Here is a 20387-nt window from a genome sequence, read left to right as displayed (position 1 = left end):
GATTCTCTACCACCCAGATTCGCACATTGTGTCTGTTCACTTCACCATTAAGAAAAAATGTTGCTTCATCACTGAAAACAAATTTCGCACTGAACGCATCCTCTTCCATGAGCTGTTGCAACCGCGCCGAAAATTTAAAGCGTTTGACTTTGTCATCGGGTGTCAGGGCTTGTAGCAATTGCAAACGGTAAGGCTTCTGCTTTAGCCTTTTCCGCAAGATTTTCCAAACCGTCGGCTGTGGTACGTTTAGCTCCCTGCTTGCTTTATTCGTCGACTTCCGCGGGCTACGCGTGAAACTTGCCCGCACGCGTTGAACCGTTTCTTCGCTCATTGCAGGCCGACCCGTTGATTTCCCCTTACAGAGGCATCCAGAAGCTTTAAACTGCGCATACCATCGCCGAATGGAGTTAGCAGTTGGCGGATCTTTGTTGAACTTCGTCCTGAAGTGTCGTTGCACTGTTATGAGTGACTGATGTGAGTGCATTTCAAGCACGACATACACTTTCTCGGCTCCTGTCGCCATTTTGTCTCACTGCGCTCTCGAGCGCTCTGGCGGCAGAAACCTGAAGTGCGGCTTCAGCCGAACAAAACTTTATGAGTTTTTCTATGTATCTGTAGTGTGTCGTGACCATATGTCAATGAATGGAGCTACAGTGAATTTATGAAATCGCTTCAATCATTTGTCATAGCCCTGTATATGCATCTCGGCTTGCCCATCATCAATTGGCTCGTGAACAGCACCGACCATTCCTATCCTGTACTGTTACTGGCGACGGGAAATGGTTTCTCTATGCAAACATAAGGAAACGAAAGGAGTGGTTGAGCCCAAACAAAGCAGCAACTCCCCGTACAAAGATCCACTCGCATCCACAAAAGTTAAAATTGTGTATCGTAAGATACACAATATTAACAGCAAGTGTAGTGTAATCCGAGTTGCTTCCCCAAGATGTAATCATCAGTGCTGACATTTATTGTCAACAACTGAGACGTCTTGCAGACGCAATCCAAAAACAACGATCAGGAAGACTGCACGAATTTATGCTACTCCACGATAACACCGGCCGCATTCTGCTAGAATGAAAAACAACACTATACAGTAGTTGGGTTGGTTAGTCATTCTACACCCATTTTATTCACCTGATCTTACGCCGTCAGATTTTCACCTTTTCTGCTCTCTATCCAACAACCTGGAAGCAACTTCCTTTCCAGATGAAAATGCTCTCCGAACATGGCTCGACGAGTACTTCGCCTGGAAATCACGTAATTTTTACAGTCGTGGAATCGAAAAGTTATGCAAGCGTCAGCAGACTGTTTCAAATGTTGAAAGAGAATATATTAATGTTGACTAAAGTCCGTTATGTGTATCTGTCATGTTTAAACTTATGGAAAAATGCTACAAACTTATGCACCAATTAATACGTAAGTACCTGATGTTTCATGGACTGGTCTCAGGCTTGATCTTCACCAGTCGCCTCAATTCTTCTTTGGAGATGTAGCTAGGGTATATCCTTTACTGACATTTTATAGAATTTTTTATAATTACAGGTAATATTTTTCCAGCGTATTTTGTTACGAATTTGAATAAGCTGTGAATAAACGCACTTAGATATCATAAACAAAAGAATATAGGGAAACTGAAGAAATAAAATAGAAAAACCGAGTGAGGTGGCGCAGTGGTTAGCACACTGGACTCGCATTTGGGAGGACGACGGTTCAATACCATGTCCGGCCATCCTGATTTAGGTTTTCCATGATTTCCCTGAATCGCTTCGGTCGCAGGTTCGAATCCTGCCTCGGGCATGGATGTGTGTGATGTCCTTAGGTTAGTTAGGTTTAAGTAGTTCTAAGTTCTAGGGGACTGATGACCACAGCAGTTGAGTCCCATAGTGCTCAGAGCCATTTGAACCATTTGAACCTAAATCGCTTCTGGCGATGGTTCCTTTGATAGGGCACGGCCGACTTCCTTCCCCATCCTTCTCTAATCCGATGAGACCGATGACTTCGCTGTTTGGTCTCTTCCACCAAATGAACCCAACCCTCCTCGTTTCAGTTCGTTCTGTTGCATGATGCGCCTTTCCATTCGAACAGTACAACATGCGGTTGTTCCGTGGTTATGAAGACAGAGTAACAGATCTAGGCCTAAATACTAACTGTCGACATAAAGTTTCAAATACATCTTCATGAGTGTTGCCCCTTTGTCACCATATTTTCTTAAACTGTGGAAGTCCATTTCTGATGTTGTGTCTGTATACATAATAAAATTCGGGGCAGAACCAGTTCGCCAGTCTCACAGCACTAATGTTTTTATTCCAAAATCTTTTTGTATTAGACAGATAATCGCCCTTTCAACAATACTTGGCTTTCTTCAATAACAAGTTTTTGATGTGGATGAAACGTGCTGTGCAATATTTTATGACCTTTACCAACAATGTTTTTTCCCTCCTTCGTTACTGGCAGAGCTATCACTAAAGGCAAGCGGTCTAAAAGAAATAGAGAACAGTATCCCTACTTCATGGGAGACCTGCTTAAATGTCCTTGTACCTGTGGTTGTTGACCTGTCTCTGTATGGTGTCTAAAGTTGTACCAAGCCAGCTCAAGAGCCTGTGGTGGCTGAGTTGTGGTGGGAGCTGCTGTACATTGGGTGCAGCTGGTATGCATTCCACACTAGCATGGTGCCATCAGCGCCCAATGTGGATATTTGTCGTCCTCAAGCGGCTCTGATGACGCTTGGTGTCTAGCAGAGGATTCTCCCGTAGCTGTAAGCCCAAATCTCTGTGCCTAGAAAGCATTTGGGAGCGGTGGTTTGTATGTTGTAGGTATCAGGAGGTCCCAGAGGCACTGACAGAGGCCATGCAGCAATTCTGCCAAACTGCGCCCCTATATTGTGTGACTCTGTAGGAGACTGGGAACTTGGCCAGGGCTTTGACCTTGGGTGTGGCTGACAGCGTTTTCCACATCCACACATCAAAGGTGCAGATAGATCGCTCAGCTTCACCATTAGAGGCTGGCTGGAATGGCACTATACTCAAGTGCATTATGCTGTTCAGAGAGCAGAAATCCTGAAATATACTGGATGAAGGCCAGTGCCCAAAATTATTGTTTTTGGTGCCCTTCTATGGTAAAGGTGCTTATTGTCTCTTTTGATGTACTATTTGACATTGGAAACTGGAAAAATGAGGCTATGACGACGAGCCACATCTCTCTGAGGAAGGAGCTGGTGAAGTCCACCTGAACAAGCTCCCAGAGATGCTGAGCCTTGACCAGGTGTGAGACCATTGTGGGGTGCCGGCTGGGTTGAGGCACAGGTCTCATAAGAACAGGCTGTTCTCTAATGTCATATGTGCCTGTAGGCATGCCACCTTGTGAGGGCCTTCATGCATGTCATCCTTCATTGGTCAGCATGCAGGAAGTATATGGCAAGCTGATGCAGTGATGGTGGGATAACCACCCATTAGTCGTCATCGTCCAACGTCAGCATCAGTATTGCCTATGCCATCCAGATCCTATTTTACAGCAAAAAATGTGCACAGAATCCTCGAAGAGAGTTGAGTGAGAGGCATTCTGGCCAACCTTGGTGAATGTATTTCGTAAATTGTTTGAGAAATACGTCCTCAGCTGTATCTTTCGCAATTACAGATGCAGTGACAGGGAACTCTTCGTTTTGCATGGCGTTGTCTGTTTGGAAGCACAGTGTTTATCAAGAGTCGAAAGTTGGATCCTGTCTCACAGGTAGTCTGGATTTGGCATCAGCATTAGCCCGTTGTGTGATCAGCTGATAGTGAATTGAATAATTGTAATTGCTGAGACGTGGCCACAACATTGTAATCATTGTGCTGTTTTTTCTGGAATAGGACCAAACAAGGAAATTAATGGTTTAGGATCCATATGAGGAGAAATTTTGTGCCATAAAGAAAGGTATGAAATTTTCGGCTGCCAGATACTCACATGGAATTGATGGCATTTCCAGCAAAATACTAAAAGCTTGTTCTCAACATATAAGTAAGATTCTCAGCCACCTGTGTAATAGCTGTCTGGAACAGGGCATTTTCCCTGATAGACTGAAATATGCTATTGTTATACCTTTGCATAAAAAGGGGGATAGATCTGATGTCAACAATTACCGTCCAATCTCCCTTCTAACAGCTTTATCCAAAATTTTTGAGAAAGTAATGTATTCAAGAGTAGCTTCACATATCTGTAAAAATGAAGTACTAACAAAATGTCAGTTTGGTTTCCAGAAGGGTTTTTCAACAGAAAATGCCATATATGCTTTCACAAGTCAAATTTTGAATGATCTGAATAACCGAACACCACCCATTGGGATTTTTTGTGGTCTCTCAAAGGCTTTTGATTGTGTAAATCATGAAATTCTGCTAGATAAGCTCAAGTATTGTGGCGTGAGTGGGACAGTGCACAAATGGTTTAATTCGTACCTAACTGGAAGAGTGCAGAAAGTTGAAATAAGTAGTTCTCGTAACATGCAAAGATCAGCACATTCCTCAAACTGGGGAACTATCAAGAATGGGGTTCCACAAGGGTCAGTCTTGGGTCCTTTGTTGTTCTTATTATATATTAATGACTTGCCATTCTATATTCATGAAGAGGCAAAGTTAGTTCTCTTCGCTGATGATACAAGTATAGTAATCACACCTGAGAAACAAGAATTAACTGATGAAATTGTCAATACTGTCTTTCAGAAAATTACTAAGTGGTTCCTTGTAAACGGACTCTCACTGAATTTTGATAAGACACAGTACATACAGTTCCGTACAGTGAATGGTATGATGCCATTAATAAATATAGACCTTAATCAGAAGCATATAGCTAAGGTAGAATATTCCAAATTTTTAGGTATGTCCATTGATGAGAGATTAAATTGGAAGAAACACATTGATGATCTGCTGAAACGTTTGAGTTCAGCTACTTATGCAATAAGGGTCATTGCAAATTTTGGTGATAAACATCTTAGTAAATTAGCTTACTACGCCTATTTTCACTCATTGCTTTCATATGGCATCATATTTTGGGGTAATTCATCACTGAGGAATAAAGTATTTATTGCACAAAAGCGTGTAATCAGAATAATAGCTGGAGTCCAACCAAGATCATCCTGCAGACATTTTTTTAAGGATCTAGGGATATTCACAGTAGCTTCTCAGTATATATACTCTCTTATGAAATTTGTTATTAACAATCAAACCCAATTCAAAAGTAATAGCAGTGTGCATAACTACAATACTAGGAGAAAGGACGACCTTCACTATTCAAGATTAAATCTAACTTTGGCACAGAAAGGGGTGAATTATACTGGCACTAAAGTATTTGGTCACTTACCAAATAGTATCAAAAGTCTGACAGATAACCAACAAGTATTTAAGAAGAAATTAAAAGAATTTCTGAATGACAACTCCTTCTACTCCATAGAGGAATTTTTAGATATAAATTAAGAAAAAAAAGAAAAAAAACAAAAATATTTAAAAAAATTAAAAAAAATAAAAATAAAAAATAAAGAAAAAAAACACAAAAAATAAAGTTGTTATATTAACTTAAGTATGTTGTTAAATTAACCTAATTATGTCATGTATTGGAAAATTCGACTCGTTCCACATCATTACGAAATATCGTATTCATGATCCATGGAACTAGTATTAATCTAATCTAATCTAATCTCTAATCTGTGGTAGATGGGGCAATATTGGCGAACCAGTGACGTATCCCACAATCTCCAAAGGTTTTTGGATGAACAAATTAATAAACGTAACATAGGTAACCAAAAAAGCGAATCGTATGAACTTCGTGACCTGTGAGACAAAGTATTGCATAAATTGTGGATTATTTAATTGTGATATCTTTCTTTTGGAATAACTTTGACAGGCGTTGTTTCTTGTCACTTGTCATTTGTCAATTGTCAATGTGTTTGTAAACTTCGAAGGATTCGAAGCTTGTGGAATGTTACCAATTGTGATAAAATCCTTTTTGTGGTTCAGTTTGGCCATTTATGAACTAATATAGAGCTGTGAATATCATTCTGTCATACAGTACATACATTTATGATTTAATAATATTGTAGAGCGAGTGCTAACCACAAACTGCCATAATGTCCAGCATCTGCAGCTACAAAAATATTGTGTTCCTGATTGGTTTTCTGATAGGCATGAACATAGCGTTTTCACTAATAAAAATGGAAGAGGATTATACCATAAACAGTTTTTCACTTAGTCTAACCGTTATTCATCCGTACAAAAACTGGTTCAGCAAGAAGTTTTTATCTCGATTTTCAATAGATTATGATGAAATTAGTTACGGAAAAGAGACAAAAGTGTCAGAAGCAGAGTATCTTAATAGGGAAGTGTCCATAATATGTGCTGTTTTTATGAAGAAAGTGCAAAATGCAAAAGCTTTGCAGGACACATGGGGTAAAAAGTGTAACCGCTTAATATTTTTCAGTACTCGGGAATTTAATGACTTTCCAGTTGTACAATTCAAGCCTAAAAATTCATGGCACTTTTTATGTGACTGCATTCGGCACATATGGAAAAATTATGGCAATCAAATGCAGTGGGTCCTCTTTGTACCTGATGACATGTTTGTCATACCAGAAAACTTGAGATACTACGTGGCTCCACTTGACTATAGAAACCCCCATTATTTGGGCCATGCTTTGACATTCTGGGGTCAGTTGTACAATATTGGCCAAGCAGGATATGTTGTAAGCAAAGGGGCCTTGAGTGCCCTGGAGTCTAGATTCAATACAACAGAAAAATGTGCCATGGGAGGCAAATACTGGAAAAATGAAGATTTTTATTTGGGTAAGCATTTGAAAATAGCATGAAGTAACAGTGTCTAAAATTCTTTGGTGCCCCTGGAGCACAAAGATAATTTTGCATATGGATGCTATCTTGAAAGACTGAAGCCCTATGAAGTAACAAAAATCTAAACTTTCATATATTTCCTCCTCCTCCTGCTCATAGCAAAACTTGTTACAATGGTTAAAAGCCTTACTTGCACATAATATATTGGGTGTCCCATTTATGTTGACCGCCTTAAATAACTGTTTGTCCAGATGCAAATTACAAAATGTTTCAAGCAAATGTTCTTTAGCCATCAGGGGGACATCAATCAGCATGACTGCCTTCTTTGTAGTTTTGTTTTTTACAAAGATATGAATAGTGGTATGACTTTTTTAAGTGGCACCTTGTATTTTTTATTCAGTAATTCATTTCCTCTCCTGAAGACCTATTCAAAAATGTATCACAGTGTACCAGTCACTGAAACACAATGTTATTAATTACGTAACACAACGTTGACTTTCAGCCCAGGACTACAAACTCATCCACTTGCTGGATTTGTCAGAAGACAAATGAAAACCAAGTAAAAACATAGGCCTAACACAAAACTGACTTTGACTCTCCTGTGCCATTGTACAGGAGTAGAAAATTAAAAGGTGCTCAAAGTGGTGACCTGGACACTGATACACTGGTGCACTCGTTGAATGAAAGAATTATTTACTGCTTCCAGTGTTGCCTGTTGAAGAGAATTACAAGCAAGCACGATACATTCCTTCATGTCCTCTGGAGTTTTTGGAATATCGCGATAGACAACGTCTTTAATGCATCCCCAAAGAAAAAAGTCCAGAGGATTTAAATCAGGAGACCTAGCAGGCCAAGCAACTATTCCTCCTCGACCAATCCATCTGGCAGGATTCATTTGATTCAGAACATGACGTGCACACAAGGCATTATGTGCTGGGGCCAATAATTGTAGTACCAAGCATCCCACACCAGACATTTACTGTCCATTGACGCTGATGTCCTTGTATTTACCTGTCGTTTGTTTGAGAAGGAACATTCACCGGTAAATAGAACATTGGAGAAGCAGTTCAGTTTGGCGAAGATTTGCTGCTGTGCCCACTGACAGAACTGTACATGATTCTGGAAATCATTCCCATGCAATTATTGATGTAGGTGTACACGGTAAGGATGCAACTGGTGACGTGTAAGAATGTGATGTGCACTGGTTTTAGGAATGCCAATCCTGTGTTCAAGCTGTCATGTGCTCACAAGTGGATTCATAACAGTAAAAGAGAGAACAGTAACTTCGGCAGCTTTGTCTGCACGAGTGCTACGATGATTGCGTTGTTGTGGGTTGAAACTTCCTGTTTCATGAAGTGCCGCAACAAGATGAGAAAACATCCATCGGGAAGATGGGTTCTTGTCAGATATTGCTCTCTGTACAGTTCCACTGCCTGCATAGCATTTCACATACCTTCAGCAACAGTAAAAGATATGTTATATTGAAGCAGTTTGTAGGAAGGACAGCCTTTATTGTATGTCTACTCTACACAACAGTATTTTAAAGGACTAAATTACTGTACTAAGTGTACCTGTACATAAGAAAGCAGTATTGCAATTACTGTTCTCCTAACTTACATTCCCCATAGGTGAGTTGCATTTCTACCTTGTCTTCGCTGGTTGACATTCTACTCACACAATTCTTCAATTGATAATGGTTGATGCAATGACGGGTGTGCATTCTACTTATGTTTACATTTGTCCTCTGTCAACATCAGCGCGTAGGTGTGTTCCATTATCCCAAGTCGTGCACTAAGCACTGGGAGTGTCAGTGTTGTGTTATGTAATTAATAACATTGTGTTTCAGTGAATGGTACACTGTGATACATTTTTGAATAGGTCTTTAGGAGAGGAAATGAATTACCGAATAAAAAATACGGGGTGCCATTTAAAAAAATCATACCGCTGTTCATATCTTTGTAAAAAAACAGAGCTACAACGAAGGCAATCATGCTGATTGATGTCCCCCTGACGGCTAAAGAACATTTGCTTGAAACATTTTGTAATTTGCATCTGGACAAACAGTTATTGAAGCTGGTCAAGATAAATGGGACACCCTGCATAGCACTTTGTTGTTCACAAGCATGGTTAAAACTAAAAAAGGCCCATTACAAATATTATTTAAAACCTTGTCTTAACTGAATCTCAGATAAGATTGCATTGTGTATGCTAAAATGCAAGCCATATTTGGTACATAAATATTATTAATTCACAGTCCTGGTGTGAATATTTACAGTATTTGTAGGAACAGGGCCTTTTATAACTCCCACTGCATATTCTTACAATATTTTTTATTAATATTAACACACAACTTTTCAAAAGAGATTGTAGCATGTATTTGTTGACTGTAGAGCGAAAGCCTTTCTTCATCTGCTGCTTAATGAAATATAAACATTGTACATCAGACATTTTTGTACTAGTTCTCCATATATATGGTTGGGATCTTTATACAAAATGTCAAATTTTAAAGTGTGCCATTGATGCTTTCCTTTGGCACAGTATCTACGTTTTTCTCAGAAAGTCTTCACTTATTTCTTAAACAATGGAGAATCCAGGATGGAATGTAACAATACCAGAGAAGGAAAGTTGCTACTCACCACATAGCGGAGATGCTGAGTCGCAACAGGCACAATAAGAAGATTCACACAATTAAAGCTTTCGGCCATTGAGGCCTTTGTCAGCAGTAGACACACACACACACACACACACACACACACACACAAATGCAACTTGCACACACGTCTGCAGTCTCAGAGGCTGAAACTACACTCAGCTCTCTGAGACTGCAGACGTGTTGCGTTTGCGTGTGAGAGAGAGAGAGAGAGAGTGTGTGTGTGTGTGTGTGTGTGTGTGTGTGTGTGTGTGTGTGTCTACTGCTGACAAAGGCCTCAATGGCCGAAAGCTTTAATTGTGTGAATCTTTTTATTGTGCCCATCGCGACTCAGCATTTCCACTATATGGTGAGTAGCAACTTTCTTTCTCTGGTATTGTCACTTATTTCTTATTATGACATTCATTTACTAAAACAAGTGAAATAGCAAAGAAGTGCTAGACTTAATGAAGTTAAGTGATCACCCGTATTTGAATCAACTAAGCATTTCTGTAATCGTTCAAAGTGAATCTTATGTGGTTTCCTTTGTGAGACCCCAACTGAAATCTTCCTTTCACATGTAATCATTGCATTGCAAAACCTATTAATTTTAGTGCAGTATACTGGGTTTTAAGCTGTCATTTTTTGATTTGAGACAATATTGTTAACAGATCAGTCTTCCTGCAAGGACATAATTATTTGTTTACCTTCACCTATAAATGTGTCACTAAACTTGTGGCATTATTGATGGGTGTTTGTTTATATGCTGCAAAACTATAGTGGTAGAAGTTCTGTTAATTTGGAATCTGCCAACATTGTTTATCATCAGTGTTTACATTATGCTTAACTGTCTGTTGTATGCTACCTTTTATTCCATTTCTGTTGCCATACTTGTTTTATAGCTCAAGTCCATTTATTTGTAATGTGAAATGCGCCGACTGCAACAAGTTCCTGTGTGAACCTTCGTCACTTTCTCCCTTTCCTATGCTAGTCACAATTGTTGTGCAAAAAGAGCAACTTTTGGCAACTTTTCATATGATCTCGAATCTCGCTAAATTTTGCTTCATTGTCAGGAGAAAGTAGTATGTTGATTCACTCTTCTAGAAACATACTCTTGGGCTATTAATCGTAAACATAGTGGTGCACAAAGCTCTTCTTTTATTGTATATCACTAGTGTTGGATGAGCTCCTTGATGACACTTTTGCACTTACTAAATGAATCTGTGACCAAATGTAGTGCTCTTCTTTAGACCTTCTCAATCTGTTGTGGATGTGTGTGTTGTCCTTAGGTTAGTTAGGTTTAAGTAGTTCTAAGTTCTAGGGGACTGATGACCACAGATGTTAAGTCCCATAGTGCTCAGAGCCATTTGAACCAATCAATCTGTTGTATCTGAAAAAAAATCCCAGACTGGGGATCACTTAGCAAATATCAGTCAAATAGGGATTTTGTATGCTACCTCTTTCATGGGTGGAAACACACTTCCTGTTAATTCTTCCCATCAATCTGTCGTTCAGTATGTTAGTATTATTTTGACAAATTTATGACTGTGTGTCATTTAGCCACAGATTCATTGAAATTCTAATAAGTTAACCATTCCTTTTTATTGCTGCATTATTATGTAGCATGTTCCACATCCACATTTTAATCTGCAAACCACCGTGAGGCACATGGGATAAGGTACGTCCCATTGTAACAGTTACTAGGCTTTCTTTCTGTTCCATGGATTATGTTTACAGTTTCTCACTGTGAAACAAAATGTTTCCACGAACACTTTCTTCAGTAGACATATATGGTGAGTTTGGAATGGAAACCTGTACCTGAAAAGATGCTGTATTCTCACTGGAAGAGCACCAGTTAGGTTATGCCACCGTGCAGAAATACATCTTATTGACTAGCTGATAAACTGCCTACATTGTAATACTGGCCAGCTAAAGTATCACATATCACCTATCTTCTAGCCTGTAGTTTAATTGAGAAACTCTTTTATGTAACAGGAGGACTCCTAAGCAGATGTGAATTCACTTTGTGTTTAAAAGTAATTTTGTTATTCATTACATCCTCTTCATCACTGTATTGGTGGTAAAAGACTTTTATGCGAGAATACCTCGCTCCTTTCTCTGCCACTCTAAGGCTGAGTGATGGATAGTGTTAAGTCGTTTCTCCTTCATAGTGCATCAAAATCTTTCATGAATGCTACTGATGTTTTTGAAAAGTGAATAGGCTAATTGTTAATAACAAACTTCTTAAGGTTGTAAAGTACTGTGAGGCTGTTGCAGGTATGCCAACAGTTTAAAGAACTAGTGGAAGGAGTAAAGGTAGCAGCTCACCATTCAGTTGTGAAGCTGAGCAAGACTGAGAAGATACTTTCCGCCTAGATTAGAACTGTGCACTGGAACAAGATCAAACCCAGAACTTTGCATTCATAGGCAGTTCTCTTACCAACTAAGCCATCCAGGCATAACTCCCAACTCAGTCTTACAACCTGACTTCAGCCAGTATAAAACTATTTTCAGGAGTTTCATCTCCAACTGTGGGAGACATCTTCCAAGGTAAGACATCACCTGCATCAATTGCTACAAGGCCCCACATTTATAGAGCTGCATAGGGCACACCACTATTTGTCAAGTTATGCTGATAGTGTTATCATCTCTGGCTGGTGCCATCATTCTCAGTTAAAACTAATCAATTGTCATTTTGTTGGTGCAGAGTCATCATCCTTGTTTTATGTAACCTAACAGCCTCTTCTTTTCCAGTAAAATTATGATGGTATTTATGAATCTCTATGGCTCCTCTAGATACATGCGTATTACAGTTTGTTCTCTTTGCCAAAGTGCTCATCTTGCTGAATTTTATTTTGTGGTATCCATCACAGAAAACAGGTTCTGCTCCAGCAGAAATGTCAGTATTTTCCAGATGGCAGTTCATTTGTGTTCGGCTAAGTGGGTGTTAACAGTCCTTTTTGTTGCCCACCACTACATAGAATTTTATACACCCCCAGGTGTTGCTATTGGATCCCATACAACTTTTTTCCATTCTTAAGCATTCTTTTACCTTGGTGGGTCTAAGGATCATCTCAACCCCATGCTTGACCAACACTTTTGTGGGGCAATCTTAATTTTGTTAATAAGCAAGAAGAAAAATTCTCAGTTGGTGACTGTTGTTCCTCATTAGTCCTTGCTACCTCTCTTCGTGGACAGTGTGCTCAATCCACGTTCTTACTGTAGTAACCATTTTTCCTGAAACCTGACCGTAAGTGATTCAACTCATATTTTAAATAATCCCATTAACAATTTCTATTAGTTCTATCCACCAGTGGTTTTAATGAACCTATTTTTTTGTTTAGGGTGATGTTTGAATTCCTTATGGAGGTTCTGATCAGTGTGTGTAGCTTTCCAGTACTCATTATAGCCCAGAGTCCCATCCACTCATTATATTGCTGATACAGCCGAGAAATAAGATTCAGCCCAAAAGTTCATTTTGCTATGGAGAATGAGAGCAATGGGGTACTTAATTTTTTGGGTGAATCTTTCATCTAGTGGATAAACAGGACTTTGGGACATGATGTGTACAGGAAAGCTACACAAACTGATCCCTACCACCATAAGAAATCCAGCCATCATGCAAGACCAAAAAAAAAAAGAGATGCCATTGAAACCTTGGTGGACAGGCCTAATAAAGTTTGCAAGGCAGTTTATTTACAAGTTGAATTGAATCACTTAAAGCCTGCTTTCAAGAAAAATGGATCTTCCAATAAAGAAGTGGATCAAGCACTCCATCCAAAATAAGAGGAAAGACTAATGAGAAACAGCAATCGCCAACTGGAAATGTTTTCCTCCCATTTATTAACAAAATTTTGGATCAGACCGGAAAAGTGTTGGCCATGTACAGGTTTGAAACGACTGTTAAACCCACCTAGAAGATAAGAGTGCTTAAGAATGGAAAAAGGTGTATGACATTGACTGGCACCATCTAGAATGTATAAGATTCCATATAGTTGTGGGCAGGTATACAGTGGAACCATTTCCTCATAGCTGACTACAAAAGTCACTGCCATCTGGGACACATTGACAAACTGGCCATAGCAGAACATGTTACCTGTGATGGAAACTAAAATTCAGTGACATGAGCATTTCAGCAGAGATAACACATTATCATATGTGCATGCTTAGAGAAGCCAAAAAGGTTCACACATGCCATAATAATTTTAATACAAAAGAAGATAATGTTACTTAAGATAAAATAGAGATATCGACTTTGGACCAACAGAACAATGATCGATTACTTTAAATAAGAACAATGGTGCCAGCCAGAGATAATCACACACTCAGCATCATGTGACACATGGTGGTGCCCTATATGCTATTCTTTAAATGCTTAAATACGGGGGCTCCTCAATGTAGTTCAGTTACTGTTTTACTCCAAAAATGCCTCCTGCAATTGAAGATGAAATATCGACCATGGCCTTTCAGCCCGGAAGTTTTACCTGAAGCAAAACTGGCCATAAAGCTTACATTGTATAGTTCTAAGTCTTGTTTATGCACCCATCAGTGACTCAGTGCGTCAACTGCATGGTGTGTTGTTACCTCCACACCTTCCATTATTTGCATTCCAACAAGAACAACTGTTTTAAGAGTTTTCTATACTAGGTTCTGTAGTGGGTACCACATATTATCATTAATGCGCAAGTCTCTGCAACAAACTTGTTTTCCTCAGTGACAGGCTACCCCAGAATATGATGCCGTAAGACATTAGTGAACAGAAACAGGAAACATAAGTCAACTTTTTGACATTTTCATCTCCAAAATCTGATGTTATCTGGAACAAAAACCTTACAGAATTTAATAATTAAAGAACACCTGTACCATTTGATTTCCAGTTAAGTTCTTACCAAAATCAATATAAATTTAGAATTATGTGCTTCATTTATTGATTTACGCACATGCGTTGTTTGTAGCCTACTTATGTGATCAACACTTGTGTGGTACAGAATTGCAGGCAATGTGTTGTATCTAAGTTCATTGATAGTCTGTTTGCAGAATACCAGTTATTAATATCCAAGTAAATTTTATTTAAATTTTCAAAATTATCATTTTTAAAAAGATACACACAATGCACATTGCTGATTTTGCTCTGTACATGATTTATAGTCTGTTATACAGAGGAACCTCTTGCAATAGCTAACATATCATGTAAGAGAACTGTACATAAAGTGTACCTCTCATACTGTTCAGGTCTGGTTTTTCAGTTGATTTTATTTAGTGAAAATTGTAACTTGATACTGGCTGAAAATATATATCATCAATATGCCATTTTCCCCCTCTAATCTCCTCCCCCTTTCCTTGCATTCTCTACTTCTTTCATTCTTCCTCCCTTGCCTTGTCTCTCCTTCTGAGCTCCATCACATGTGTTACATTGCATGTATATGTGTTTATTCGGAGAGGGGCATCTCACTCACATATATATTCACTTCCATTTGGTTGTCAATGATTGTACCAATTTAGATTTTTTTATTTGCTGTGGCAGGTTTATTACTAACATAATTTGTGTCTCCATTACAGCATTTTAATTGGTAGTAACATCCTTGATGTGGGGAGGAGGTGCACCATGTTTGCTGCCTGGCAGAAGTCCAGTTAGCTGCATACCTTTATGCTTTTGGTGAGGGGAGACTTTCAGACTGTGGTGGCATTACTGCTGTTAAATTTTATTGTTTTGCATGCATTAACTGTGTGTGCCTTCACATTCACTTATGCATGCTCTGTCACTCATTTGTTTTTTACTGTTGTTTGTTTCCTGCACTCATAGAATTTATAACTCCTAACATGCTTTCCGTCACTCATTGAAATGATGCTGGGTATTATTTGGATCTCACTATCTTGATATTTACTTATGTAGGGAATTAAAAGTAAATAATGACGGCTTCTTGCCAATAAAATTTGTTTCACACATGGAATATAATTTGGCATTTGTTCACGTCATGATTTCTAATATTTCTTTTTTTCTTTTATGTACAAGGTAAAACCTAACTCCACCAACAAAATTTCAGAGATCATCCAGGAATATTTTTGGTAAAAATCTAGCTCAGAGCCACCGGAATATTTATGTGTTTTCTGCTGCAGTATTGTCAGTACTTGCCATGAGTAATGATGAGAAAGAAAGAGGGTGTGTCAACTCCTGGGTTTATGCAACCAATGAGAGACCAGTGGACAGACAATGTGTTTTGAAGGAATATTGTCACATTCTCACATCAGTATATCACAAGCTCTGAAACTGTAACACATTTGGAAGAAACAGCAAATAGTTTAAGCTATTAGATCCCAACCTAACCAGAATCTCATAATTCATGATATATTCGGAAGAAACAAGTATACGTGACAACAGATATTATTAATGTAATTTTTGCTATTAAAATTGTCATAAATTGTCATATTGCAACCTAACCTAAACTTTGGACTAAGCCACAACTCAGTCTATTACCAAATTTAGGGTTTTTTAGCTTTCATATTCATTGATGTAGGCAACTCGTAATCAAACGGTCACATTCAAACCAAACTAGAACCTCTTAATTTATGACATACTTGGAAAAAGAGCAGTCAAATATTTGTGTCGGTGGAGATTATCAATCTAATTTGTTCTCTTGGGATCCCATCTGAAGACATCCTCGACTATCACGCCATATTCGGAAAAAAAAGTTAGCGAGATATTAGTGACAAGCAAAATTATGAGTTTCATTGCTACGCAGATGTGAAATTAATAATCTTGCTTGTCATAAATATTCAGCTACTGCAATTGAAACTGTGGTATTAAGTCCAAAACTAATCACATCCTCATAATTCGTAACATATTCATAAAAAAAAAACACACACAATAAAATATTAGTGACAATAGTGAAGATCAAACATTGGAAAATCTAGGATGGAATGTAACAGTATTATGAAAAAGAAAGTTGCTACTCACCATATAGCGGAGATGCTGAGTCGTAGATAGGCGCAACATAAAGACTGTCACAAATAAAGCTTTCAGCCAGTAAGGCCTTTGTCAACAACACACACACACACACACACACACACACACACACACACACACGCTCAAACGCAACTGCAGTCTCAGGCAACTGAAACCACACTGCGAGCAGCAGCACCTGTGCATGATTGGAATGGCAATGGGTGGGGGGGGGGGGAGGGGGGAGGTTAAGGAGGAGGGTGGGTCGGGAAGGGGGTGAGATAGTATAGTAGGGGTGCCGGATACTGAAGTGCTGCAGGTTAGATGGAGGGGAGGGGGGGCAGTCCAAAAGGAGAAAACTAAAAAGTCTGGTAGTGATGGTGGAATGACGGCTGTGTAGTGCTGGAATGGAAACAGGTAAGGGACTGAATGGGTGAGGACAGTGACTAACGAAGTCACGTTAGCCATTGTCCTCACCCATCCAGCCCCTTCCCTGTTCCCATTCCAGCGCTACAGAGCCATCATTCCTCCATAACACCCAGTCTTTTTACTTCTCTCCTTTTCTGCTGCCCCCCCCCCCTCCCAACCTCTCCCCTGCCCTCCATCTAACCTGCTGCACTTCACTGTCCACCACCCCTACCATATTATCCCTGCACCTCCCCGACCCAGCCTGCTCCAGTCGCCACTCCCATCAGGAACCAGTGCTGCTGCTCGCAGTGTGGTTTTTGTTGCCTGAGATTGCTGTCGTGTGTGTGTGTGTGTGTGTGTGTGTGTGTGTGTCGTCTATTGTTGACTAAGGCATTACTAACCGTAAGCTTTATTTGTGGCAGTCTTTTTGTTATGCCTATCTGCGACTCAGCATCTCCACTATATGATGAGTAGCAACTTTCCTTTTCATAAATATTGTGACTCTAGTGAAGGATAGAATCATTTCTATTTTCGCACTAGAAATTCATTGTCTCTGTTCTCGCCTCTCGTTGGTTACTTGAAGCCATTAGCTAAGAGAAAGCAATGCGTTGCCACACTATGAGCATTAGAGCAACCCCACTATGACTGGCACTGGCTCTGATTTAGACTTCAGCTAGTATTTTCTGATTATTGTGGTATGAGGGACCTTTGATCTCTGGTGGCTCATGACAGCATAGCCTAATTGTATTTTGTTTGACTTCTTACCTTCATTTGTCTTTGTATCTGTGTTGCACTGAAAATATCTGTAAAACATTGCAAAAATCAGAGGTAGACTCTGTGTGTCATGTTTGGAAACAAATGTGTTCCATCCACTCATATTACTTTATGCTGACAACAGTAACACCCATGTTACTGTTCACCCTCAAGCATGCATTCAGTACACCTCTGTTCTGTCTCAGGCTTGTTTTTCTGGCAGTGTTAGTTGTATGGTAATAGTAACACACATCAATGGGGATAAGTTTTCTGATGGAGAACTGGCTGATATGTGCCTTGTATGTAGATTCACTTAATGGAAGAATGGGATAATAACGCTATACTGGGCAGTTCGTGCAGCGACAGCAATCACATCATAGTACATTGCACCTGTAGTATTTGCCTATGAGACTCACTCAGAAAATGTACCTAAACAACCTGTAAGATTTATACTGGAATTGAATCCATCCTATATATTTATACCTACAGGTTTTTAAAGTAGAATAGTATTTGTGTGATCGTTTCCTAATGTATTAATCACTTTGGTAACATATTTCAATGGCATTGTTTATTTTTCATTACATTACAAGGTCTTGTGTTAGTTGTATGGTTGGCTTCCTGTCAACAGAAATTTCATTTTCTCCATTTGCATTTGACCAATTGTGTGGCAATAGTTTTCAGTGCACGAAATGTGTGATAATTCCAGATATTTAGAGAAAGTCTGGAACTTATCTATCAGTGTAACACAATATATTAATCCCAGAGTAGATATAAGGTAGAAAATAAAAGCAAATTGTAACTAACATGTGAAACATAAATGATAATGATAATCAGCTGTGAATATTCCGTTAACTGAATGACTCAACAGACCTTTTTTTTTTTTTTTTTTTTTTTTTTGAGAATGGGGAGAAATGTTTGTTCGGTGATATGATAGGAGCAATATATGTGCTTGTGGAAAGGTATTGACTCAATTTTCTCCAGATTCTACTGAGTGCAACATTGATTTTGTTGAGTGTGGTGACACAACAACAAGCCTCTGGACTTGCATTTGGGCAGTTGGTGTTGCAAATATCCATCTGTTCCTCCAGACATATGTGTCCCATGCTTCACCTAAACTGCTAAAGGCAAATGATTTATTTGAAAACCCAAGCTTGTACTCCTTCTCAAATGACTTAATCATAGCCACGATATTAAACCTTCATCTTTCTTCCCTCCTTTTCAGTCCTTGGCTGAAATCTTTCTCGTGAACTGCAGTAGTTTACCAAAGCATAAACTACAAGATTCATCAAGCAACAACAGGTGCATATTGCCCAACTTGCATACTCTCATATTACATATGTTTGTATTTAGAGGAGATTGTTAAAGAATAGTCTTCAGAAAAATGGAGGGATATCTGTCAATGCAAAAAGGTCCAAGTGCATTATATTTGTATACTAGCTGACCCGGCAAACTCTGTTCTGCCTTAAAGCCAATAAATAATCAGATTTTGGATTTTAAGTTCAATTTTTTGTTAGGAAATACAAATAAAAAAATTAAGTATTTTAATGATTCTTTATTCTTTATGTTTTTTGGTGCATAGCTTCCACTCTTCAATTAAGTACCTTGTGATACACGACATTTTGTTTTATTATCAGGCACAAAAACAAACAATGCAGATGGTCTTCCGACCTGTAAACATGGCACATATAATTGACCATGTGAAAAACATGGATATTCCAGATTTAAACCACAAACTTTCAAGGATTGGCCTTGTGATTTGTTAATGGTCATGTCAAATGCAAGACGGATCAGAAATTGAAGTCTTTTAAACTCAAACGGCATATCAGTTGGGATCATCGGGATCCTCGGAATGAGAACTTTCTCACCTTCAAATTTTCCTTTGAGTATAATTGCGTAAATAATGTTGTTCATCAATTTACTTACCACCAAACACGTACCGTTGCACAGTTTTGGTTGGTTTGTGTTTCGAAGCATGATTACTACAGAGCCAACTTTTAGGCATAAATTGTGCGGTGGTAAGCCAGGCACATCCAAGGAGTTTAAAAATTCAATTGGATAGTTGGTGGCTTCAACTACATTTGTTACAAAGTCAATAGATTTGAATGAATGCATTTCACCAATGATCTCATTCTGAATTATGTAGTTTAGGTCATCTGCATCTTTATTCTTAGCCGCTAAAATTGCTCGCTCACTCAACCATTCCTTACTTTTGTAGTTAGTAATGATGTTTGGGAATACTTTGTTGATAAGTTCTTCTTTCAATGAGACAAAGTTACAGAAATTATGAGGAAATTAAATCAATCCGCTCGATTCTTCAACAGGTACTCGATCATTACTGATAGTCAGCAATTGCTCAGAGAAATCTTCAGCAGATGTATCATTAAGCAATGCAACTCTCATGTTTGTTGTCAGCTGAGGTTTCTTCACATAGCGCCATAGATTCAATGATTTGAGGCAAGCATTTATTTTGTCTGCAGCCGTAGATCTTGGAAGTACTGGCAGTGTTTGGCGGAAATCGCCAGACAGTAAAATCATTGCTCCTCCAAAACATCTCGAGTTATTGCGTGGATCTTTCAGTGTTCGGTTAAGTGCCTCTAATTCACGTTTATGCACGATTGTGTATTCGAATGATATATACTGATAACCACAGATGTTTAGCTGTCATTTGCGTTTTTGTTATACCACGTTTTATAGTGACATTTAGCTGACATTTGCGTTTTGTTATTCCATGCCAGATGCATTTTTGTTATACCACATTTTATAGCGGTTGAACAGGATAAAAAGTATCCTATGTCCGTCTCCTGGTTCTAAGCTACCTCTCCACCAATTTTCAGCCAAATCGGTC

At 38.9% G+C, this 20387-nt stretch overlaps 1 protein-coding gene across 1 annotated transcript in view; it reads left to right on the top strand.

The window, feature by feature from the left end:
* Positions 1-5905: 5905 nt before the first annotated feature.
* The window catches only part of LOC126473499 (glycoprotein-N-acetylgalactosamine 3-beta-galactosyltransferase 1-like), a 44379-nt gene continuing 29897 nt past the window's right edge, over positions 5906-20387 (top strand). The window contains exon 1 of the mRNA XM_050100585.1: positions 5906-6809. Within this exon, the coding sequence (XP_049956542.1) occupies positions 6098-6809 (712 nt within the window). The 5' untranslated portion in view covers positions 5906-6097. The remainder of the gene's footprint in view (positions 6810-20387) is intronic.

Source organism: Schistocerca serialis, chromosome 4 (genome assembly GCF_023864345.2).
Source record: "Schistocerca serialis cubense isolate TAMUIC-IGC-003099 chromosome 4, iqSchSeri2.2, whole genome shotgun sequence".
NCBI lineage: Eukaryota > Metazoa > Arthropoda > Insecta > Orthoptera > Acrididae > Schistocerca > Schistocerca serialis.
This window is presented reverse-complemented; position numbering and strand designations above follow the sequence as displayed.